This window comes from Cygnus atratus, chromosome 11, assembly GCF_013377495.2.
Source record: "Cygnus atratus isolate AKBS03 ecotype Queensland, Australia chromosome 11, CAtr_DNAZoo_HiC_assembly, whole genome shotgun sequence".
In the NCBI taxonomy this organism is placed as follows: domain Eukaryota; kingdom Metazoa; phylum Chordata; class Aves; order Anseriformes; family Anatidae; genus Cygnus; species Cygnus atratus.
The window spans coordinates 20,165,840-20,191,568 of record NC_066372.1 but is presented as its reverse complement, the minus strand read 5'-3'; the positions used below and the strand labels follow the sequence as shown (position 1 = coordinate 20,191,568).

Below are 25,729 nucleotides of genomic sequence, written 5' to 3'. Positions count from 1 at the left end.
CGCCTCCGGGTCGGGCTGGGTTCCTGCACACGCCACCGCGTGTAACGAGCTTTCTGAGCCTCGAATTTAAGATGCCGTCTTTGGTGCTAACGCACAAGACACCACTGAGCCCAACCTCCTCCATGATCATGCAGATAAAGAAAAGTTTGGTAAAATAAAGCAAATGTGACTTAATGTCGCTCAAGGAAGGAATCCTGGGGCCATTTTTAGAGCATTTTTTTTCCTCTCTCACTAGAACAGCAAGTCAAACATTTCCACAGAAGTCCGCATAAATTTGTTTGCAACTATGTTAGAAAACTGCATCCGAAAGTACGTGCCTAATCAACCCACAAGGACAGACAGACCTACTTCTTCAGTGGCTAGAGAACACTATTTTATACAGATGCTCTTATTGCACAAGTCCATGCAATCAGAGATTTAACTAAAAAAATCAGACACACTGCAAAAACTAAAAAAAAAGAAGAAAAAAATCCTAGAAAACCTCCAGCGCTATGCCACAAGCCGTGCTGAGCACACAGTGAAAGCTCCAAAGTCCTGCAGGAGGCTGCTGAGACGTGCCTGCGTTGTCCCTGCATCATTCAGGAGCGTGCCCACCACTGAAAGGCTTCCCCAGGCTTTACATTTCACATACAAAACGTCATTTCTCACTTCTGGAAGAAAACTCTCTGCTAAAGCCTCCCCCATTTGCCTGGTAAAGCGGCTGCTGGGGCTCCCGGTGGTCTCTGTGCCCAGCGCACCCGGGGCCCCGGGTCCAGAAGCGCCGGGTGTTGCAACCCCAGCGGTGGGGCTGATGCAGGGCGGTCTCAGAGGAACAGGCACATCCCAAAAGCCTCTCCCTACAGACAGGCGGGTGCATGGAAGCTGCTGGTGAGTGTCTGGGGTCGCACAAGTCCCTTCCCCACCGGGGAGCAGGGCTCTGGCACGCAGGGAAACTTCCACTGGGCTCTTGGTCACATCTGGGAGCCTAAAACTGTGCAGGACGAAAGTTAGCACAAACCACCGTAAAGTCCGTCACAGCCTGTCCTTCCCAGAGCCAGATCTTGCGTCTCTGCCTTTTGGATATAGAAGGAAAAAAATAAAATAAAAAAGATTTCCATAGGAAACTGATTATCGCTTTCTCCCCTCCCCCTTCCATTTTGGCACAAAGGCGTACGATGTTCAACAGAGATATAAAGGAACGGATAATTGGATAGCACTGACAAAGCTATGACACTAATTTGGCAAATTTGAACCATAAAACCAAGTTTTTTTTGTTGTTTTTTTTTTTTTCCAGTTGTGGAAGTTGTTTGCCATGACAGTTGCTACAGGGAAAAAGTATTAAACAGTCTGGAGCATGTATATTTAAAATGAACATTTTATAATACACGTAAATACACTCTCCCAATTTCTCCAGGCAAAAACCACATCTCAGAGCATTTCAATCAGATGAAATACGTTTTTTAACTGAGTTTTTGTGTGTCTGAGATGCCCTGGTTCGTGCACAGTCATGGTGACAGCGTGGGATGACCTACTGAACTGTGTTTTCTGCAAATGGCAGCAAGGGCTGTTCACTCCCGTCTCTCGAGCAGACCTGGACGCTGAATTCACTCCGCCCCTAAGACTTAAGAAGTGGCAGATACCATTCGACATACTGAGAAAATAGAATACAAACTTTCTGTAGTTAATGTAAATAGACTGCACAATAACAAAGGCTTAACTTATCCAGCAAGAGCTCCCCACATCACAAATGTCTGTCTGTGAGCAGCTCTAGTCGAAAGTTGCTGCAGCAATATCAGAAGGTGCCTTCGCTTAGGCCTTTTGCTTCGTGTAAATCCAGTCTGAGGCACTCGGGGCGTCAGCTGCATCTCTCGGGCGCGAAGCAAGGCTCTGCCTCCTCGTTACTGGTCCAGCATGGGAAACTCTTTCCTTTTGGGAGCATCGCTGGGGGAATTCGCTCTTGCATATGCTTTAAATGTTTCTTCCCCCCCTCCTGCTGCAATCGCAGGGAGAACAGGTGTCCTCAGATGGATGGAGACAGTAACGCATGAGCAAGAGTCATCCCAAAGTCCCACCGTACCTGGCTTTTCCAAGATGCTCCGTGACCCGAGGCTGGAGGCGTGAGAGGCAAAGGGAAAGTTCCCTCCCGGCCGGCTGGTGCCAGCGGCACCACGACACGGCTGGAGGCAGAGCACTGGCTTCTCTCCGCTGAAACCAAGTCCATTTTTTTCATCATGATAAGCTTCAGCTTCATGCTAACTGCAATGGCCCATAGCATTGTAACCAAAGTGCTAACAGGTTCAGTGGAAGTGGCTTAAATGGGTCTTTAAGTTTCATTAAAAAAAAAAGAAAAAAGAAAGAAACAAAACAAAGACAACCCACTTTTTAGCAGATATTTTCCTTATCACTTCAGTAACTGGGAGTTTGTTTTCTACGCCTTTTGCTAAGAGTTAAGCCAATTCCATTTTCCAGTCCTTGTTCCCCCCGCCCGCCCCCAGGAGATATTTCCTTAGGAGACGCTGGAGCAGCGGATGCTGGGGGAGCCCATCTGGGTGAGGACCTTGTCCAGCCACTGCAGAGGACCGTTGAGATGCAGTTCGATCCAGCAGGGAGTGCTGGTCACAGTCTGCCGCCTACGAGAAAGAAGGGGTGGGGGGGAGAGAGAGAGAGGGAAAAAAGAACATAAATGTGACTTGCAAAACTTCACAAATGTGAAAAGGTTTTACAGCTACCGAAGCATTCTTTCCTGCTTAGACAATAGTCTTGCATGTGGGGCCAAAGGAATGTCTCTCTCCTCTTTAACATGCTTCTGGCCTATGCTGCCGGCTTCTTTAACACCCGATCTTTTCTCTTTACATCTCTTATCTCAAAGGAAAACCTCCCTCTATAATCTGTTCGCTCCTCAGATTTCTGCAAACGGGCAGCTCCTGACTCCCTGAAGAGAAAGGAAGGCTTTTATCTGAGCAACACTCCAGTTAGATTTTGCAGGCCTTGCGCCTCCTAACTGGTTAGCAACGTCAGCTGTTTACCAAGCACGTTCAGTTTCTCTGTGTGTGAGACCAGGATACTCTCTTTTCGCCAGATCTTTCAGTTCTGGCAGGACGTGGAAGTGACGGGGCCACCACTCAGCCGCCTGAACTCCCTGCCCCAGCCCTGCAGAGCCCCTCGTGCAGCCAGAGCCGCTGCTCAGCACCCTTTAAGCAGAGAGCAGCCTGGGGGACGTGCTGGGCCCCACGACACGCGGGCATGCCGGGCAGCGAGGCCGAAATCTGGTATTAATGCGTGTGGTTTAAAGCCCCTCAGGAGCTGGTGGCTGTGGCCAGAGAATAGAGGGGGGACACCCTGCTGGGTCCGAGGACTTTTCGGTGCCACCAAGCACCTTCCCCTCTCCTATCTGCCTCTCTGTTGTTTGCCCTCAGGACCCCATGGAGTGTCTCCAGATGGCGAAGCAGGAAGAGATGGGGAGGAAGGGGAGGGAAGCGAGGCCGGGGCACAGGGTCCGGGGCTGTGCCGAGGGACGGCAGGACTGCTGGCCTAGGCTGAGAGGCACGGACAGCTGCTGTGGAGGAGGAGGATTACAAAGAGAGAGAAACAGCCTGGAGACAGCCTTGTTTTACACCCGCGTTTCCCACAGAAGCCGTCCTTGGAATCTGCCTGTGGGAGGGAGAAGCCAAAGTCTGCGGGGCCCTGGGAGAAGCCGCTGCCGAAAGAGGGACCCTTCCCCGGGGGACAGTCCTTCTGCTCCCAGCACCATCCCTGCCCCTTCGTGGCAGGATAGAGGCGGAGGGCTCCGGGGTACAGCTCTGCAAGGCTTTGGCCGAGGGCTGCAAGGCGTCGGGTCGACGGATCTGCATCCCTTCTGCTTTGAACCGAAAATGGCAGCGGCTCCCTGAAGGCACCCCACCCATTCCCAGCTCAGGCGCGGCCGAGCGGAGCTGGCAGGCGACGATGCCCCGAGAGTGGGCGTATGGGCAGGGCCCGTCCCATGCAGCCACCTAACGGAGCGTGGTTTGCATTACGGGGTACCTCGTGAGCTGCCTGGGCAGGAGGGCTGCAGGGCAGGGAGCGCAGAGCAGCCCTCTTGCTCCATCGGCTTCAGTGGAGCAAACAAACCTCCAAGGGTGCAGAAAAAATGAAGTCCCCCTGAACCCAGAGCAGCCCCCTTTGCTGCCCAAAGCCAGGTTAGCACCGAGCAGTCCAGCAACTGTGCTGGCAACACCGCACGGAAACCCAGATCCGTGTTTCTGCCCTTTGCAAATCCATCACGGCAAGCTCCACTCTGCCTTCTCCATGACTTCAGCCTGCTCCGCCGGCCTCTCGCAGGGCAGAGGAGAACCTCTGGATCACCGGCTGCTTATGCAATCGGCTTCTCCCCGCTTCCCTCCACCAAATCCCTGGCGCACACGAGCACTGAACACCCCGCCGACCAGACTGCTCACACGGCCGAGCAGCTGAAGCAGAAATCACCGGAACAGCGCTCTGGATGCAGCTCCCGCAGTAACATTTTCGTATATGAATCAGTTCAACAAATAAACGTGCTCTGACAAAGGCAATCAGATGTAGTATTTTGTGGCAAGGAAATGAAGGAGCAGGAGAGCGGCTGCGGCGCGGTCAGCGCGAGCGTAGGGTTTCACTGAGTACAATACTCTAATGAGATAGTAGACTTTCCGTAAGTCATGCTCATCTGGACTTCATTACGAGCCGTGGCTGCGAGCCAGGGCTGAAAGGCTCTGGCCCGGCTGCAGGACAATTTCAAAACAAAATGGACTCCAAACATCTGGAGAAATGAAGAAAGCGGGAGAGTAACGTGCGGGACCCGGGCTCCAGCTGATGCTATGGCATCTCCCCCGTCTGCTGCAGGCAGCTGTGCGCGGGGCGCAGCGCAGACGGCCTCGCCGCGCCGCCAGGCAGGGGCTGCCCCCAGGTCTTAAAATAAGGCCACGGCTTTCAAGGGTACACTGCAAGCAAGTATTTCAAAATCACATTTGGCCGAAATCCTCGCCAGCTTTTTCTCTCATAAAACAACGTTCATTTTCCGATGAATTTTGTCTCCCCTACTTGTACTACCAAGCACTCATTTTACTCCCTTTGCTACTAAGGGACGTTTGCTTCTTAATGCAGCAGCAGCACAAGCTACGCAGTACTCTGCCCCTCACACTCTCCCTGTGTTGGCAGAATAACCACACCATCGATCCCAGACACCAGACCCCACTACATCTCCTTTTTTACCTTTAGTATTCACTGGGAAAAACAGTGACCCTGCTTCTCCCACCGCCTCAAGTCACATTTAAGCAACTGCCCTATGACAAGCACTACGAAAAGGATGAGGAGAATTAACAGTAATTTTGTGGCAACTCTAACAGTTCTTCCACATGTAGATTTTCAAGCTGATCTGCTTTTATTTTAGTTCCATTGGTCCCTGATAAAAAAAAAAACAACAACCAACATCAAACCCAACCCATATCAACCAGGAAGCACTCACACTGATGGTGGCCTGATAACAATGTAGACATAAGACACTCAAACTATCAAATATACATCTGGTTTTAAGAAAAAAAATTGTTCCCACACAGGCCATCTGGATTTATCTTCTGTGCTTCAGGTGAAGCTCTTGGTCTGCACAGCACTGTGACCAAATGCACATGATTTTCCAAGTGTATCACACGATGCATGTTTTACACCAGTAGGATGGGAAGAATAAAATGTGACCAATGCATTCGCAACAAATACAAGCTATCTGCATTTCTAAGGAAACGCCCTGGTAACTCCCCGTCCTACAAGCCGAATAAAGAAGCTTTGCAGAACAGTTTCCTAGGCTGTGAAGTACGTGAGAGGCAAAGGCAAGCACAAGCACGGCGCAAGTTTCCTTCAGAGGCTGACCTGTACTCTGCTCCCCAGCCCTTGACGAAGCTCATCCGAATGGTGCACATTCTGGTCAGCTGGTACACGGCCTCGAAGCCCTGGTTCACTGACTGAGCCAGGAGAGCTGCGAATTCCTGGTTGTTGAAAATCTTCAAGTTGCATCCTGTGAAAAAAGAACACGACAAAGATCGAGGCATTAGCTTAACCACATTAAGGAATCTATTACTGGCTGAGAATGGAAAGAACCTCGGTGCTGCTCTCCCATGTCCCCAGACCATGTGATAGCAGATACAGATTGCTTTAACACAGGACTGCAGAAAAGGAATCAACGTCACCACACATCCACAACTCATGGGCTGAGAAGGAAGAAAACCACGCTATGGACAGAGAACAACGAGTGCAAGTGCTCACAGCAGACTGCGATCTGCACGACCAGACTTGGGGTCCTCGTGCGGAACCCCCTTCTACCTCCTTCACAACCATTTCCTTCACGTTTTAATTTAAAAGCCTAACTATGACCATAATGCCAATTAAAAGCAGTTGCTACAGGGCCTAAAACAAAGGAATGCCCAGGCGAAAAAGAGGAACTCGCTGGCGCTGGATTTACGTGGTGGCTGTCAGCAGAAGTAACAGAGAAGTTCTGAAGTGAAACCGTTCTGGCAAGCTAGAAAACGGTTATCAGGGTTAAAAAGGCTCATAGCAGAGCTGTTTCTGCTATAATCCTCTCTTAAATTCAAGTGTGATGTGCCAAAGAATTTTCCTTTAAAACTGAAGTTGTCCCTCCAGTGTTTACTCACAGCTGAAATGGCTGAGAACAACCTACTCAACTGTTCTAGGCGATAAAGGTGAAATATAATCACATTCATCGTGGTTAAAAAAAAATAAAAATACAAAACTCTAAAAAATACGTTAACTAAAAAAAAGCATCGCCATGCTTGCTTTCTCCCAGATAACCAGAAACAAGTTAAACTCTGCACCTTGGCGTGCAAGTAGTGCTCATTTGGGATTACATATGGGCCAAGTCTGAAAAACAACCATTTGGACTATGATGAATTGTTTTTTTCTAAAATCACTTCTGAGCCTACTCTCTTGGGCTGGCCTCATACTGTCATCTGTTTTGGGTCGAACCGCATATAGCAAAGCGTAACTGCATTCAGCGGCTCAGCAGCTGCAGAAAAAAGCTACCATTTCTGTGACCATAAAAGAGCACAGCCCAAGAGCATCTTGCAGAGAGTTTGAAGGGAAGCCGTATCAGGCATATTACAGTTTTCTAAGAGGAAAACAAGGGTGAGAGCATCAGGGCCAGGCTGAGCACAGAGAAAGAGTTGTGGCAAGGAAAGCAAATGAGCTGATCAGCCTGCCAAACTGTTCAGACCACAGGATGGAATGGGAACAGGTCACTCTGTGACTGTGCTGGGTAGGAGGAGGGCTACGACGTGGTCTGGTCAACATGGGAATGAAGAAACTGCTTCGAAACCAACAAAGATTTGAAGATGAATCTGAGAAGGCAGCCAAAGACTGTGGCAAAAGTGCAGAGAGCTGGCGTCCAATAAATGTGCCTTAGATGAATCTACAGCGGAAATGTGGGTTGTTTATGCTTTCAGATGTTGACTCCAGCCCGGGTGGACTCTTGTGATGTGGCTGGAGAATTAAGTCATGTTTGTAGCACTAGCAGCTGCTTCCTAAGCATCTGAGAAAGGAAACCCATTAACATGGACCAGAACTTGTAGTGTACAGATCTCTAAAAAAAAGACAATCTTTATTCAAATATTTCTCAACAAAAAAGTTAGTTTTTTAAAATACATACACACTTTTAACTGTAAAAAATAAGGTTTTGTAAGCCTAGCTAAATACCCTTTGGAAACGCATCTTCCCATCCTATCTCTTTCATGTATTTAACAAGAAAGCGTATTTTTCCTAGATAGCTGCAATCAATTCTCCTGCAACCTTTCAGCATACCTCAGAAGTGTTTGCTGTAACCAGAGCAACAAAGTACCTGTAAAGGGGATTTCCCTAGAATAAAACTCATTCACAAAAAATGGGAAAAATGTTTTACTACAGACCAGAAAACAGTAGCAGTTTAAATTACTATGAGCTAATCTAAATTAAAAAAAAATCTTATATTATCGTCTTTTAATGATACAAATAAAATTATAAGCATGACTATCAGATAATTACAGTATTGACTGATAAAACACTGCACAGAGCATGTGGCAGATTCTGCTCCTACTTCCACACAGATCATGAAGAAACAAATACTTGCTGGAGCATACACAGTAGCTTCCCTTATCAGTAGCTTCATCCTTTAAGCTAGTGAAAATTCCCATGCTGAAGGTGTCAAGTCACTTTATTTGCGTGTAATAAAGTTCAAGTTTCTCTTTACTGTCACGAGCAGGGGTCAGCAAATCCATGCCTACCTTGACAAAGCGCTTGCTTTCCACAGCAAGCCCCTGCCTGCAGAAGGCGAAGCCTGCGCAGGATGACAGGCGGGGCACGCTTCCTTACCTGGGGGAATCTTGCAGACTGTTGCTGGGTGCCAGCCGTAGCGCTGGTTGCAGTTGGGAGACTGGACAAAAATGGCACTGTCACTAAGGCACTCAGCAAACACCTCGCCGCCAATGTAGTAGAGCCTTACCCCTCTTCCTAAAAAACACACAGCAGAGTTTCGGGTTAGTTTAGAACATTCATCTGCAAAAACTGGAAGAAGAGTTAGCCGAGACAGACAATCTCTGCACCCAAGAGATCTCAAAAAGCAGCTGAACTATGAATGAGGAAAATGAAACCCACCTCAAAACCACTCTCTCCAGCCCTGCTGTCAGTGCCAGCCTGGGGCTGCACGATCTTACCACCTCACAGCCTGCTCATTCCAAACGTGCACGACTCTGATATTTTCCATATGAAGGTACTATTGGCTAACATACGGTCTTCAACCTTATCCAAAAGGCATCACAGCTGGATACAGCTGTTCGTTTATTTATTACTTACTGATTTGGAATTAAATTATACAATGTTTTCAACTAGTTACATTTTCTTGAGATTAGATTTATAAACCAGGACAAATATCTATTTCCCATTTGAGTTTATACACATTGCTAAATTCCCAGTTAATAAAGAGACAAATTTCAGGAATTCATCTTCATTATTCAGATAAATATTTGCTGTGATCTTGCACTGCTGTTTAAAAATCCTGCTTTCATTCTTCCATGCTGCACACTGTATTTCAGGATTGATTTCTGAATCTTAGCTTGTTGTTTGTTTTGTGGGTTGCCTTTTGTTTATTTATTTATTTATTTACTGGTGCTGCAAATCCTTTTAAAAACAAGTAAGGAAGGATCCTCCTGTAAAACTTTATTGCCCAGAAAAGGAATAAAGGGGAACAACGCCGGGACAAAGAGCATGTTCATTTCTGCCAGAAACCAGCAGAAAACACGGCAAATCATAAACAATTTTGCCTTTCATTAAAATTACATAGATCTGGGATATTCTATTTAGCACCAGCTTAACCGAAAACAAAAATGAGTCTTATCTTACAGTATAAGCAAGGAAAGAGGAAATTGAGATAAAAATTAAGTTTCCATTTTTAAGAGAACAGTAAGTTCGAAAATAAAAGAGTGCAGGAGGGAAAAGGAAAACACAAGCTAAGCACTAACATCCACTCAAAAAAAGTTCCGAAGAATGTGTGTAGAAATTTAAATTCTGTCTATCTCTATTACATTCAGTGGTTTTAGCATTCCCCAGTGCTTTTTTTTTTTATTATACTTTTATGAAAGAATACAATTAGTGTTCCTTTATGGAAGACTAGCCTGCTAAATCACCATGAATATCCCAATATCATGGTGTTCTAAAACTGACCAAACTGCATGCCAGGTGGGTAACCAAAAAAATCTCTGCATGCAGGTCTCCACCTTCCACCTTGAAAAGCACCAACGAAAATAAGGAAATAGAAATTACCAATGTGTCGTCTCGTGAGTTCCACTGCTGCATTTCTGTTCACGTTAGACAGCAAACCAAGGCAGAAGCGTTCAGAGTTGGATGGGTCGGTGAACCCATCCACGGTCATAGAGGGCTGGGAGGCGTGGAAAGTCTCCCCCACTCGCTGGTTGAGTTCATAGTAGGATATCGAGCACCAGAAAGCTGGCTCGCAGTAGGTAACAGGCTGCAGATCTGCACAAAAACAAAAAGCAAAGTGAGTCACAGGCCCTCAGGAGGGGAAGGGGGGAATGGAGAAAGCACTTGTTTTGAAATATCGTTCTGCTTCATTCCTTGGGCTCACTCTAACAATCAAACTTTAATTACTTGACAGATTTTAATGGAGCGCAGCTAGAAAGTTACATCATCCCTGAAGCTTCTGGCACATGGAACAACCACAAATACTCAAAGATATTAGTCACTTGGTAAGTGGGGTGTCACTAAGCTATCCTCATACTTGGAGAAAATCTTAAATAGAAAACTAGCTTTTCAATGAAATGTAGGACCACTTTGGGGATGCCAGTACCCTAAAGTAAAAAAAAAAGAGAGAGAGAGAAAAGGAAGAAACAGAAAACCCTCGAAAGAGCAGACCACAGATCTGCTTTCAATGACACAGAACCCCTAATCCTAATTCTGTGCACTTACACCAAAGTAGCCAGCAAATAAGGCAGTCCGACTTTTGTTCTTACTGACTCTGTTACGATCTCTCCAGCACTGCTGAAACCAATAGAGTTGTCTGCAGTACAGACCAAACCGTCTATAATAATGCCATCAAAGTAATTTAAAAATCAGATCCTTTCTTCCAGTCTGCTTGATGCCAAGTTTTCAAAAGAAAATCCATTTCCCCAATAGATGACGACCAATGTCTTGTACTGGGGCTAGCTTGACTCAGCCTGTGGACCAAGTGAAATTAGTTTTGTGAACAGACCGAGGCAGTCTCAGGAAGACAATAAACGCGTGAAAGGTTGGGCATTCAAATGGCTTTGGATGATTTGTTTAACTGCTCACTGAGAATTTTGCTAGTAACTTCAGCAGAGGAAGGCCCACGCCAAATATTCTTGGAAATGCTGCACTCGATGGTGTCCAGTCGTACTGTAAGCCGCGAATCTGCTGAGCAGAGAAAGCGGAAAGCAGACTAAGCTAATTGATAGGCACTCTATTTCCCACATTCAATGCAAGAAATAAAAGCCAGAGAAGAATTCCCTTCATTCCCTCCTCCCCACCCCCGATTTATCACTTCATCCCCGTTCACCAGGTGCTTGACCGGAGAACAGAGCAGCTTCCCATCTGGCCAAGGGGTAACACCACCGAGCAAAATGCTGCCTTTTCCCTAGGCTTCCCCATCTGTTGCTCTGGAAAGGCTTAGGTGAATCTGGGCTTAAGAGATCAGCTCCTTCCCAGCCTCCTCTCACCCTAAGAGCGTCTCTGCAGAGGGTCTGAGAGTCGTTTTTCATCTGGTACCTGCTTTGCTCTGTAACCCTCGGTCAGGCTGCAGCAGCCTGGCTTCAGCCAGAAGGCACGATGGTTTCCTCTCCATTGCTGTGACACCTGAGTTCCCAAAGTAGCTAAAACCCAGAGAAATGCTTTCGTTTCTGCTTTGTTACAAGCTCTGCTGACAGCAAATAAGGAATTGAATAGAAGTGTATCTGGGGAACTCCATCAATCCTTAGCAGATCTGCAAATCTGTGAATTTTGGAGCCTTTACCCATCCCCAGCTTTTACAGTCTCTATCTTTCCTTAACTGTATCACCTGAAAGGAAAACGCTCTGTCACGAGCAAAGCCCAATGTTTCTGTTCTCCTCCACACATTACACCCACAAAAGAGAAAGCATATCTTCCCCTAGTGGAAAAGGACGTACTGCTCAGAGCGAAAGCTAGCAGAAGGCAGCTCAGTACAACAGGAGTAGTTACACCAGTGTAAGAAATCTGTGAAGCATACCTGCTGTTTCTTCACATTGTAAACTATTTTGATAGCGTAAAGCAAGTCCTTCTCCTGACATGCACAGATGATGCCTTTTTCTCTTGTATTACATCTTGGTTGTCCCATTGGAAACTGCCACACCAGGTCTATTTTTCCACTGCCAGCCTCATTTAATCAGTCGGCAGTTGCAGCCTGCAGCATTGTAACTACAAGTTATAAAAATGAGGCCTACATTGCTCTCTATGGTTTCAGAAGCGGGGATACCCCATCGAGGGATGTACAGAAATTTTATTTCAAGCTTATCTGCAATTTGAGGACAGAGACAAACCAAAAACAATCCTATTTTAAAGAAAAATTCACTTCTCAAAAAATGCAACCACGCTTTCAATGGTGCTGCATTCTCCTGTGATTTGTGGTCTTGGGCTTTAGCGTGAGCTGTCATTGAATGGGTGAGCTGCATTAAAATCACGTAAATCCTGCCTGAATCATCTTCATACATTTTTAACTTTGTCTTGCTACAGCTTTGCTTTCATAAATGTCCACTGCCTGTTGTCATGCTACCCACATTGCATCTTCTCTGTAAGGTCAAAGGACTGTTCAGATTCAGAGTTAAAAACTTGCTGGGTGCTTTGCATACTCTACTATTTGCTCTAACTATTAGAGTAATTGTTCTCCCAGTTTCAGTTAATGTTTTTGATACACAACGTATATCAGAAGTTACTGATTTACGTTATCCCAGTGCATTACTTGCAGCCACATTAGTTCTGACTCCCCCAGAGGTTAGGAGATAAATACGTGTGCACACTTCCCCTCTGCGCTTTGAGGAGGAGGGCTGTCTTTTCCCTGCTTTGGGAATTAGTGTTTCAACACAGAGAGTCACAGAGGCTTACGTTCCTGATGGATTTGTCCATAGGGTATGTGCTTGTTTCACTTACAGCTTTTGCGTCAAGTCTTTTGCGGAGCAAACCCTGACAATGGATTTCCTGTACACCAAGGGACTGCCTCACTCCAAAATAATACACATGCAACCTCAGGCCTGGCCCTCGGCCAGCGTAAACTCCCTGACTTCATTCCCAATGTCCACATAATGCTGGCAGCTCTGCTTTCAGTTTGGTTTTCTGTATTTTTTCCAATTCAAATTTTAGTACTACAGAAGAGATCATTGGATATGTACAACTTCCATTTAAATCTTTTGTTTGACTACTGAAAGTGTGGACCCAATGCTTCCAGAGCAAATGCACAAGCTGAAAGGAGAAAAAAAAAAAATCCCCAAATGTTACTTGCAACACTTTTTGTGCCTGTGGATGAAAAGATGAACTGAAAGTCCCTCAGTTCCTTCAGTCCCATACTACAGAGTTACAGCTTTATACTGAAATGCATTGCAGCTCAAACAAACCTCGCTTCTATTGTTCTAGTCAGTTTGCCTCATGCTAGTTTATTGTCTTTGTAATTCTCTGGAACACAGCCATAGGATGGAAGTCCAAAGTTCAGCTTAGGCAAAGTAAACTGTCTTAAAAGCTTCAGGCAGTTCTGTTCAAATAAGCGGCCAGTTGCAATACCGTGACATTATTTTCTTAACGGTGAAACTGCAAAAATACTTCACATTCTGCTGCTGGGAGCTCGCTGAGTTTCCCTCACTGCACGCCGTTGTGTTTTTAAATTTCTATTTCAATTTCTTAACAAACATACAGAGAAATCCTGGTTAAACGTCTGCAGATTAAAGTAATGCCCTAGGCTCTGCTCATCCACAGAACTGTGTGGCACAGCAAAAGCAGCAGCACTGCAGGCCATGAGGCACCAGCTAACTTCTGTCTAACTAGAAAGAGAATCAGCAAGGCTGAGAAAAAGTTCTGGTCTTACAGAGTATGCTTTGTGGCCTGCAGAGACTGGCAGGCTGACGGACCGTGGGCTGCTTGTGCTTTCACCTGCACCACTATAAGCAGCTCCTTCCTTTAGATTTGCCATCTACAAGACACGGATGATGACAAATTTTCATTGACAGCTGTTAAGAGTTGCTCAGTGATGTGCCATTCCATTTATTATTTTGTAGCTTCCTCGCATGCAAAAATTTACAATACGATTTTAAAAAAGAGACAAGAGGTTCTTAATTTGTGGGGGATCTTGCCTAAGAGCAATAAATATTTGGTTTGCAAAACTTAAAGATATCTTTTAATGTCAATAAGTTGAAATGTTTTTCTGATGTCTGCTCCCTAGACTACAAAGAGATTCCTTGCGGTTAACCAGCTTCACCTCCTCCTATGTGCTTTTTTGTCACCAGACTGCACATTAGACATCCTTCAGGCCCATCAGCTGAGCAGCATGTGTTAATAAGCAGTGTCCTGGTTAGAAAGGATATGCGTTGGGGCCTCTTTCCTAGAAACTCCTTTTTTCCTTATGTAAGGCAGATGCCACAGTCAGCTTGCCAGGTTGGTTTTGTTACACATAATTGGCTTTTTATTTTTAGGTTGACAAAAAAATGCTAGAAATTCTCATCAACTCCTAGGCAGCATACTTGAGCATAATGGATTCAGACAGGAGAAAAAAAAAGAAAGAAAAAGAGTCAGCTACGTATTCTTCTCTGAGCCTTTAACAGTTAAAATGAGTAACAAATTTAGTGGCACCGTGGCAACATATTCCATGCTTTAAAAAAAGAATTTGGGAAAAAAAAAAAGAGAAGAAGAAGAGAGAAAATAAATCCCCTTCAACAGCCCCAAGATATCCACAAGTCAGCCAATGACTGACAAATTTTGGAGCAGTGTCAAAGTACCCTCTGCCAGGATTAAAAGCATATGTAAACTTTATGGCTATGGTTATTCAAGAGTAATCTCAAGTGGCCTGTGTCTGCTGGCTTAATGAACATGTAGAGAACTGATCCTGCAGCTAGCCCGAGCTGTGAGTATTTTTAGGAGAGACTGTTGAGAGCAATTTTAAATAAGGTGAGAGCTCAAACTAATGAAGATCAGACCTTCCATGCCTGTAGGTATGAAAAGGAGGAGCAAAACCATTTGGGAAGATAAAGAGAGATTCAGGGAGAACCACAAGACCTCTAGTAGTATCTCAAAGGCAAAGGCCCTGTTCAACAGCTATTTCTACTTCTGAAGAGAACTCAAGATCGTGGCGTACCTTGAGCTCTCCTGAAGAAAACCAACTGTCCGGTCGGCCACAAAAATCCCACAGGGCAGCCAAGGTCTGCGTGTCTCACCTACAACACTGTTCCAGGCTCTTGAAAGCTGAAGACCCCACTAACACCTCTGAAGCTCATGCCTCTGACTTCTGTCTCTCTCCATATGCTAGCATTCTTGCTCTCTCACTGTTTATTTGGGCTCTCCAACCACGCACCAACCAACCAGCCTCCTCCACTTAGCTCTGCTCCGTCCATGCCCAATTTCATACTACAATAACTACAAGAACAATTGCCTGAGCTGACGAAGCAGTGCAGGCAAATCTGGTGCTCTGAACTTCACCCCACCCCGTCCACAGCACATGGATAGCAGCATATGCCCTGTAATGGATGTAACACCAAGTTATAAACATAAAAAGTTATAAGGCATGCTGGTACATGATAAAAGGGACCAGTAAGCACCAAAAATTTTTAAAGTAACTTTCCAGGAGACAGAATTTAACCTCCAACTGTCCCCTTAAAAAAAAGGGCAAGAACATAAAGCCACCAGCAAAACAGTCAGGTATCATTCCTTGCAAACTCATATAATCAAACAAGTGTATTTTTCCTGCAGTCCTTCACTCATTCTTTCTGGTATTTATCTGCCAATATTTCTTCTTTTTTTTTTTCCTTCCTCAATTCAACTTTGTGATGTAAGCTCAAATTTCTTATTTCCCATAGTTACTATGAACCACAGTTATCACAGTAAAGCGGATTAGCAGAAAGGACTACCAACAGTGCTCACAACCTCATCAAACATGCACAACATCAAGAAATAACGTCATTATTAAAATGTCACTATCTTGACTGTAATTACACACAGTGCTCAAGATCACATGCTTACCCAGATTATTGTGTGCAGGAGACATAGGATTTGGTGATAAGTTCGGAGAACCTGAAAATCAAGACATTATAATTATTACTATGGCATCTGCACAAGGAAAAACACTTGCACAAAATCTGTGCTGCCCAGGCTTGTTGAGAAGGAAATCCCACTTCTTAGCTAAGTCTCGTTTTGTGACACTAGCAACTTCTCTGATGTTGATTACTATTTACATGAGCTTCTGAATGCTAATACTTACGATATCAACTTGCGACATCTGCAGTACTGCTAAACACCCTCAGAGAGTTTAATTCACTTAAACTCTACCCATTAATTTTCAAAAATGCACATGCAGTTGTCTCTTTTATTTTCACATGCAGTTATTGAAACTCCAGGCACTATCATCACAGCTACACTCAAGCCCAGCTAGCTGTGTGTTAAAGAACTTTATTGTACATTGCTAGGCAGAAAATATACTCACTCTTAACAGTGGAAAAAATATCACTCAATATACGAATGAATCTTACTGGTGTTGGGACAATGGAGGATTGGATCAAGCTATACAGATCTGACCAAACAATCATCAGAATTTTATCCCCAGTCATTACAATTATGCCCACAAATTTTGTGCATGTACTTTGATATCTGCACTTTGATGTCTAGAGCCAGTTCCACAGCCTCTGGATGCCACATGGATGCAGGCAGGTGGTACAGCCCATCCTTTCTTTCCTCTCACACTGACTTCAGCTGGTTTCTTTAACATTTGTTTTTCTATAAAGAGGGAAATCCCTAACATCTGAAGGAAGGGATATAGCATTTGAACACAAACTAGGTATTTATAGCATCTTCCAGGCCAATCCTCTTTCAGTCCACTTTCCCAAAAAGCCATACATACATTCCAAATGTCAACCACATTACCAGTAATTGCATGTGCTGAAATGTATTGTGTCAATAGGCTTATGTTTGATGTAGACAAACAAACCCACACTCCCTTCCGCCATCTGTATAACTGGTGAGAGACTGCAAGTCATCCCTCTTTTAGAATCCCACGTATGCTCTACGGCTGAAGACACACAGAGAAACCAGGGTATTTGCGTGCAGTATTTGCATTAATTAGGTTCTGCATGTCTATCTTTATGCAAGTGCCACATATTTGCATATCCCTCTTGTAAAGCATCAGCCCTTCTAACCAAAGACGTGTTTTTGTTTTTCAAGCAAAAGTTTTAGGAATTAAGTGTCTAATTCAGTAATTCTTACTCACAAGCACTGACACAACTCAGATCAACAGGATGCCTTAAACAGTTACCCACAGAAAGATAAGACCCATGTATTTAATTTTAACATGCTGATATAGGTTATCATGAAGTCTAAGGCTGCTCAGTCTAAATCTTGTTTATTGCCTCATGTTTTCTTGGCAATGTGAGAGAACCCAGACTTCAACATTCTTTGGGATATACTCACAAAATGATAAACCCATTTAAAAACAAATCTGCTAGTGGTCATTTCACATATACTTAACTGGACATTTCAGCATGTAAACAGCCAAGTAATGAGAAAAATGCCTTTTCAGAAGGTGCCAGCTACTTGCACAATTTTCATGTGCATACAGATGCATGAATGCAGTACAGTGCAAACTATCATTGTTAGGTGTGTCTCCACTGTTTCAGACTCACCAGCAGCTCTAAACCATACTGTCCTGTGCTTTACATGAGATGTCAGGCTACATTTGCACTCCTACAGGGATAAAATAACTCTCACCGCGATCTGATTTTCAGTGCTTCAAAGAAAAGCTTTAGAAGTCTCTGGTATGACCTAGAAAGCTACAAATGGCAAAAGATGACTTACCTGCATCCATGCTGGGGTTCATCTGGTGGTCACTAGTTTCTCCATCCTCACTCAAATAGCCTGGAGGGGGTGTCTCTAGAATCATAAAATGCTCATACTGTCATTACAACTGGATGAAAAGTCTGGATTTTAGACACCAAATATGTTTACTTTGTCATTCACAACAAAGTAATTTTATTTTTTTAAAAATTAATTTTCTTAAGCTTCTGAGGGTAGGAGCTGGCACAATCAGGGTAATAGGCATGGTATGCTTGCGAATAACAAAGAATGGAAAAAACAAAATCAGGATTTTCAGTCCCATAAAACTTTAAGCCGTGTCGACAGTTTTCTGTCCAGATATTTTTCCTTTCCTGGTGTGCAGCTGCATAGTTTGCCCATGCAAATAAGGTGTAAATTGCTTGTAAAAAAAGATGCATAAATAGAAGAGCTCAGTTCCACCAGAAATTTACTGAGTTTTACTCAAATTAGAATGGCTGAATTTCATTCAAATCTAAACTTGTTAAGGGAACATTCAGCTTTAGATTCCACAATAAGCTGACTGCGTACTACCAAAGGAAAGAGGTGAGTTTAAAGAAAACAGAACTATAAACAGCACTCCCGTGTGTCTACATTTACAGCTTTCATCTGCTTTCATACAGGTTCCCGCTTCTTAGCTTCATAGCAATGATAGAAACAAAGACTTTCTACTCATCCAGCTTAGCATACATAGACACGATTCACTGTGCAATATGACCCTCTTCCCTCCACTCGCTGGATGGAAGATATACGGTACCTGGAATGTAGTTGCTCTGTGGCTCGATACCTGCTGGGAAGTTAGTGTTCTCTGGAATAGAGTGACTGTAATCGTCTAATGGCGGGAACTCAGCTGGGATCTCCGTGTGACGAGGCACCAGCACTGGAGGTAACACTGCACAAATGGAAAGGAAAAAAATAGAGAGAACATTAGCAGCTTTAAAATAAAATGACTGAAACCCTAGAAAATGAAGAGAAACCAGTTTGGAGTAACACCCTTAAACACATGCAACACTGAAGTCGCTAATTAAGGGACACAATTTGATACTTGCTTCTGAAATAACAGCAGCAGTTAAAGATGCTATTCTTAACATATCTCAGCTGGGGATGGGATATGTGCTTAGCTGAACACACCTAGTCTGTCTGCCCCTTGCAAGGCAAAGAAACAGGTCTTCTTGAAAAACCATTTGAAGGAAGTTATATCACATGATTCAAAATGAAGAAATTTCATGTAAAATGAAACAGCAAGGTAGGATTAGCATAAACATCCAGACTGGTTCTGCAGATTTGTACTGACATGCAGCAAAACTATCTGCAGTTCCAGATGAAAGTCTCTTTCGGAGGCAGGAGGAGACTTCAGAACAGGAAGTTCAGATGTGTTGGGAGCTATTCTTAGATCTACTTCAACTTAACAGTAAGGTTTTATCCTTAATTTAAAACCAACAATACCAATGGCTAGTGATGCACAACACTGCCGTAGTTTGTACCTGTACCTCCTATGTGTGAGCTGGTTTTGGGCACACAATGACACATTAGGAAGCTGGCAACTACACAACCTGCTCGACTTGGTTTTTATTGATTTTAAATGATATTTTCCCCCCGAGTGCAGATTCATAAATTATTCTGCTGCATACAGTAAGAGATTATCATCAATAATAGATACACTTAGGTTTTAAAAACCTACGCCTGCTGCTTTATTCAATTTAGAAATGCACTTATAAATCCCTTATGCTGCTACCGAGAAGCTGAGGTTTCCACACACAGGGGCAGCAGTACCTGGGGTTTCCACTCTTTGGTAATGGTAAGGATTCACGCAGACTTCATCCTTCTTCATGTTAAAGGCGTACTCGCACATCTCCATGGCCCGCAGCTCATGGTGGCTATGAAGGTCTGGCCACCGCCACAGCCGGCAGTAGATCACATGCGGAAGGCCTTTCCGGTGAGATACCTGCAGCCGGCCATCTAACGATCTGCAGGCAGAACAGGAAGTTGATGGCGATGTAGGCCGGCATTAATAAACCTCACACTGACCACACACACCCCAGCAAACCCTATGCCAGGGAGACGAACGTGAAGACTGGGGGCTGCCCAGCCAACTCCGTGTCCTGACACTGTCCCCAGAGGCGCTAGGCCTCAAAACCGGCCAAGGCTGCACGGAGGCTTTCTGCTCCTGGCCTTAAAGCCAGGGAGCGTCTCTCTGAAAATGGCAAAAACATCTATTTTGTGTAACAGCCTCGCTCCAGAGTTATTAACTTTCTGAAAAGTGGCACTGAAAAAAGCTACCCTAAGTCAGAATACACGAATTCAGTGGTACTCCTGAAGCCTTTGTGCATGTCCTAGCAAAGAGGCTGTTTGCACAATCTCAACACTTTGTGCTGTGCATTTAAAGGCTTCAACTCTTAAAATAGGTGCTCATGAAACCAGACTTTTAGAATACAGAGAGACAGGAATTTCAGTTGTGACACAATTATCCACAAATCATCTAAGTACCTTTTCTTTAAATGGTGCTCACGAGCATTACAAACAAGCAAGGCTTCCACTTTCATTTTCCAAATTGCAGCTTGAAAGCAAAATAAAGTTTTTTTCAGCATTGCTTGCTTTTGTTTTTACATTTAGCCCGTGTCTCCTCCAACTCATTTTTCACCTAATCCTGTCCTCATCCCAGAATAGCCTGTTCCTAACAGGCCTTCCTGGGAAGCAAGACAAGCGTCTTCAAATCCTCCCCAGGAGAGGAAAGAGTTGGAGCAGGGTCTCCTCCATCCTGAATGAGGGCTCCACTCCCTAAGCCACTGAATTGCCCCCAGGCAGCTTCTTTGAAGTCTAACCCTTCACTTCCCTTGCTTTCCTTAACGATTGAAACAAAACACTTCAGGGTTTTGGTGAAATGATTTTTTTTTTTGTCAAGGAAAGGAAAAAAAGAAAATTTAAATTTTTCTCGGAATTATTTCCCTTGGTTCTTTGTGTTGGCTGCCAGTCTAGAAAAGCAAAACAAACCCAAACCAAAACACACAAACAATTATTCAAACAGTGGTTGCGCTAGTCTTGGCTGCCCTAGGAGATGTTTCCCAAAAGCTTCTCTGGCAAAGCCTGGTAACATGCACACCTCTTGTACACACTGCTGCAGCAACGGGGAAGGCAAAGCACACCTGAGTCAAGCTACACCTGGTGTAGGGGGACAGGCAAGCACATCACACAGCTGGACATGTATCAGATACAAGGAGTCTACACCATCACCGAGGGACCTGGGGGTACAGGTTTCAAAACATCTAAGACCTCCAAGTATATCACAGCGCTGAAACATGCACAACGTCCATAGCTACTATTTATAACACACATGAATTTATTTATTTTGTGCCTCTGTTATGTATGGCCCATGCATTCTTTACACGTGAAACCAGAGCTCTGGTGGATGCCACTCTCCAGACTGCTCTGTGGCAGGGCAACCAACCAGCTGAGGATCTGGTTTATTTTCCAAGCTCCTTCTGAGAAGGATAAAGCAGAAAACAAGCTTTCCAGGTGAGACTCAAAAGGACGGCAGCAATGTCTAGAACTGATCTTGTGTGGAAGTGGGGATCCTGGTATTGATTTCAGGGAGGGCAACACCTGACCTACGCAAGCCTTATTCCTGCTGAAGTGAAAAAAAATCAATATATATATTATAAAATATACACACACACACACATTGAAAGAGTGAAAATCTTCTCTAAATTTAAAGAAAAAGAGATTAGGCCAGAAAGCTGTAGCAAGAACCAAACCAAGACTTTTTTCTGTACCTCTTTCAACCATCTTTGCCCACTTGGAAGGACACCTTGCCTCTTAGAGAGGGTAAAAGAGAAAAGAGAAGACTTGGAGAGATTATTCCAAGTGTCCCACAGGAGGCATGACCCTGGCAAGGTTTCTTACTGTTGCCAGTCACCGTCGGCAGCACATTACAGATGGGCATCCCAGAAGCACAGGGAGGGCCTAACAGAGAGTGCATGACTTACTGAGATTACCGGCAAGGATGTCTCGCTCCCTGCATTTCCCAGGAGAGAAGAATCTCTTCCCACCTACAGCAAACTTCCCAGCCAGCTAGGAGGCAAAGCATACTTCTTCCCATTGCTCCAGGGTTCTCGGCAAAAGCTATCAGGTCTTACAGGAGACGAGCCAGTACATCTACATGCCTGACTCACTCTCTGGAAGCCATGCAAGAACACACGGACATCTCAACGCACTTTCCAAGCAGTTACCAAAACCCCATGAAGATGGCATCATGCCTCAATGCTTCTTCATGGGTCCTCTGAACTCACCATGCTGCTGGGATGCAAGTTGTACCTAAACCAAACATGCCAGGAGGGAGACATGCAGCAATATGGCAAACCTAGACATCATGGCTGCTACAGGGACTGAACTTGCAGCGTTTTGCCCCAGGATGCAGTACTGGGCCCTTGCTGCCCAGCCAGGTTAACGGAGCAGTTCTGATGACAAAGATCTCGCAGGAGACAGCAGCTAGAGACACCGAGCCACTGTTGTCTGTGCAGCCCCCAAATCCTGAATAGCTCCACAGTGGCTATCTAACCAAAACCAGCCTAAAATAGCTCTCCATTGTTGGTATCACAGCTACTCACTGCCGTCAGCAGAGACTGCACGCTGCAGAGAACATGTTGGGCTTGCTGTCTGCCACTGCTCACAGTGTGAATGCTGTCCGTAAGGCAGAAGAAATGGACTTCTTCACCATCTTATCTAAAAGGACTTTTAAAATGACAGAGCCATATGTTTTATTTTCAAACACAACAACCTCCCCCTTCTCCCCTCTCCCCCCAATAGGAAGATAAGGTAGAAGAAATGACATTCCCCCAAAGCCCTGGAGGCTAATTACATTCTTATGATTGTGAAACCTCTCCTCAGGCTCTCTGTTAAGAGACTTGGGACAAAACAACATCTTCTTGGGAAGGACATGGCTGAGCGACAGGGCAGCTTTATCTCCTTCTGTTGTCCTGCCTCAACCCTCGAGAAGTATTTTTTCCAAACGATTTTGTGGCTGAGATGGGACACAAGATTAGATAGGCAAACACTGCTCTACTAAAGGCAGCTTTTTGCCCGAGGTAATTAGACAGCACTCTAATTACCACAATCAATTGTCACGTCTTTATTAGCTAGCTGAATGCTCATTCCTCGGTGCAAACCCTTGACAGGAGCACAAGAACTGGCTCGAGCACCTGAGTCATCCCACTTAGAAATGATTTAGGCTGCAGTCTCAGGGAAAGCAGAGCTAGGAATGGGTCTGACACTGCCGAGTGAGAGGCCTTCCTCCTGCCCAAGGCCTTCCCTGGCTGCAGCAGTTCCTGGAGGAACCTGATGAATGCCCAAAGCCCGTGTGAGATGAGCTCGTGTATGCTTTTGCTAATGTGCACCAAAGCTCAGGATGCATTTGACTGCTTCTCAAGCCCGCAGCCTTCAGGGACGACCCACACACGTGTCTGTCTCTCACATCCACGTGCAGAACAATCAGATAATAAAAATCTCCATACAACACGCAGCCTTGAGCCTGTCACAGTCACGTTCTGAAGCACAGTCTGATCCTGAATCGGAGTATTCCCAAAACCACCCGACAGCTCGGCACATCCAGGCTTCATTAACATTTACAGAATCTAATTGCCAAAATTTCTATCAGGTTACAGAACTGTTCCTTCCTCTTACCTTTCTTTTAACCAGCCTGTGTTGAACAGATCTCCATGTACAATTGGCTTGATATATTTATTATTCCATGCTACCTAACAGGATTTCTTCTAAAAATAACAAAGCTTCTCTGCCCAAAAATTCAGTGCTGGAGGGTTGTCTAAAGCGGCACCACTTATTTTGGTGGGACAGTATGTCTCTCTCTTCCCAGTCAAATGCACCCGAACACATTCATGTCTCCATGCTGCACTGTGGGATTAAATAGCAGAGGCTGGGAAGAACTCTTTCTTTTCACAGCCCCGATGTTCAGACCCCAGTGGGTGACGCAGACTCTCACTGCCACCTTCTTAACTAGCACATATCCTGAGCTTGCAGGGTAAGAGTGAGAAAATATTGTGATCCACCGCCTGCGAGTGCAGGAGCATGTTAGCCAAAGGCTTGAGGGCTACAATGTCGGAGAATCATAGAATGGCTTGGGTTGGCGGGGACCTTAAAGATCACCTCATTCCCACCAGACCTGGCTGCTCACTCAACACAGTGTGTTCACACAGCACCAAGAAGCATCCAGGGGAGAGGTTACTCCACAGCTAGGCCGGTTACAGCCAGAGATGAAAAATAATGAGTAAGGAAAGAGACCAAGGCTCCAGGAATGCAGTCAGGTAATTTAGTTGCTTGCACAACAGCACAAGGCATGGTCAGGACAACGTTGCAGTAGCCATGAGAAGCAAACAAGAAGCCCCTCAGGCTGAACACCTTTAGGATTGATCCATCCATACATGCTGGTACATTTGCTAGGGAAGTTTAACACGTGGAACTGCTACCCCAAACTGTCCAGACTACTGCTGCTGAAAGAACAAAGGGCAACAGTGACTCTTAATAGCAAAAACAGAGAAGGGAAGAAAAAAGAATGACAAAAACACTGAAGTATTATTTTTTTTTAAACAATCCTCTGTAACTGTTTGAAAAAGAGTGAGGAGTAAATAGGAGAACATTACATTGCATAACAGGAATTTGATTTCTAGGCCTGATTACAGTGTTTCTTTTTTCTTTTCTTTTTTCTTTTTTTAAACCCTGATTTAATTTGTAAGATCCTGAATCAGAAAAGAAAAAAAAAAACAACACAATACTTATTTTCCTCATTGGGCATTTTGCAGATATCTTCCCTCCAGAGAGGGAATAAAACTCTTCCTTGTACTCATTCTCCTTTAAAAGTAAAGTTAAAAGCAGGGGAATGCAGTAGCACAAATCATGCAAAGTGATGTAAGCAATAAGATACTGAAGGTTATTTCTGTCAAGGCTGAAATCTTCAGAAGTACTCTGGTAGATCAGAGGTCCATTCCACTGCTTTCCCTCCCCTTCCGCGCACACATATTCACTCCTGCTTGCAAAACCCATCAGTTTTCCATCACCGTCATTAATCTTCCAAGAGAGCAAAATGTCTCAGTGCTCAGGTATCCAGTAACACCAGTATGTGCAAAAAGGGGTTAAGGAGAAGAGAAAAACAACCGGGAAGACAGTCTCAGTTACACATTTCCATGGGGTTCTTATTAAAAACCACGAGCAGAAGCTGTTTTTTAAAACCATGACAAATAAGTTACCAGTATGCTCTAAAATGCACCAGGAATTATGGCCACAGGCTGTGATTTTCTCTTGAGCACAAAACATGATAAGTAGTTCCTTACTGGCCCCGCATCTGGTCTCCACCAGGCAAGCAAGCACTTATTCTTGTAGCAGAACCTGGCTGTTGTGCGCAGAGCACTGAAATATCCACAGGGCTTCACTGAAAAGTTGGATAAAATCACAACTTTCCCTGAATACTGGCCAAATGAAAAACACTGAATAAAAAAATGACCCATGCAGCACATTTGTAACTCAAAAGCTGAACCCTTGCCATCTCTTTCCCCTCAATTTGCTCAGCATCACTAAATTTTCCAATTTCTGGTGCAGTTTTAACAATACTGTCATTCAAGCTCAAGAAATAGAGGTAACTGTGCCCAGCTGAGGCTTGCAATGCACGTTATCACACTGCCATAGAGGAAACTAGTAATGCTTCTACTTAGCACGTAAATTTATAGGAGATTAAAAGAATTAACAAGCTTCTAATTAATCTGCAACACATCTCTGTGGAAAGGATAAGTTTTTACTACCCCAAAGCAAAGGAATTAAATGATTCTCCCAAAGAAAACAGAAGGTTGCATCAGAGCCCCACCAGGAATAAGGACTTGCTACCCCCTCGAGGCTACCAAAGACCACCGCTGTTTTGCGCTGGCCTCTCATTTGGGCTGCTCACGCTTCCCACTCCTTTGGATCTGGAAGCAAACCACATCTCTACCCTTGTGGACGGTAGCTGCCTTCAGATGCTTGTGACCTTGGCACCGAGCTGCTCCCAGGAGCAGAGGCAGTGGAGCAGAAGGCACGCAGCGTGAAGCAATGGGCACCCTGGGGAACCCGTGCAAAGGTTGCGGCACCCTTCGGGCGCACCGCTGCGTGGGTACTTACAGGT

The 25,729-nt window shown here is 44.7% G+C and overlaps 1 protein-coding gene across 9 annotated transcripts in view; it reads right to left on the bottom strand.

Moving 5' to 3' along the window:
• Positions 1–1,338: 1,338 nt before the first annotated feature.
• Positions 1,339–25,729, bottom strand: part of SMAD3 (SMAD family member 3) — a 71,624-nt gene continuing 47,233 nt past the window's right edge. For 8 of the 9 annotated variants that reach the window (XM_035569449.2, XM_035569455.2, XM_050713083.1 and 5 more), the window contains 8 exons: positions 19,345–19,538; positions 18,329–18,463; positions 17,557–17,631; positions 15,733–15,783; positions 9,790–10,002; positions 8,344–8,481; positions 5,857–6,001; positions 1,339–2,609 (listed from right to left, as the gene is read on the bottom strand). In XM_035569449.2, the coding sequence (XP_035425342.1) occupies positions 2,486–2,609; positions 5,857–6,001; positions 8,344–8,481; positions 9,790–10,002; positions 15,733–15,783; positions 17,557–17,631; positions 18,329–18,463; positions 19,345–19,538 (1,075 nt within the window). In that variant the 3' untranslated portion in view covers positions 1,339–2,485. Of the gene's footprint in view, positions 2,610–5,856; positions 6,002–8,343; positions 8,482–9,789; positions 10,003–15,732; positions 15,784–17,556; positions 17,632–18,328; positions 18,464–19,344; positions 19,539–22,175; positions 22,197–25,729 lie in introns of those variants that run through there. The other variant, XM_035569453.2, reaches the window with a different exon arrangement.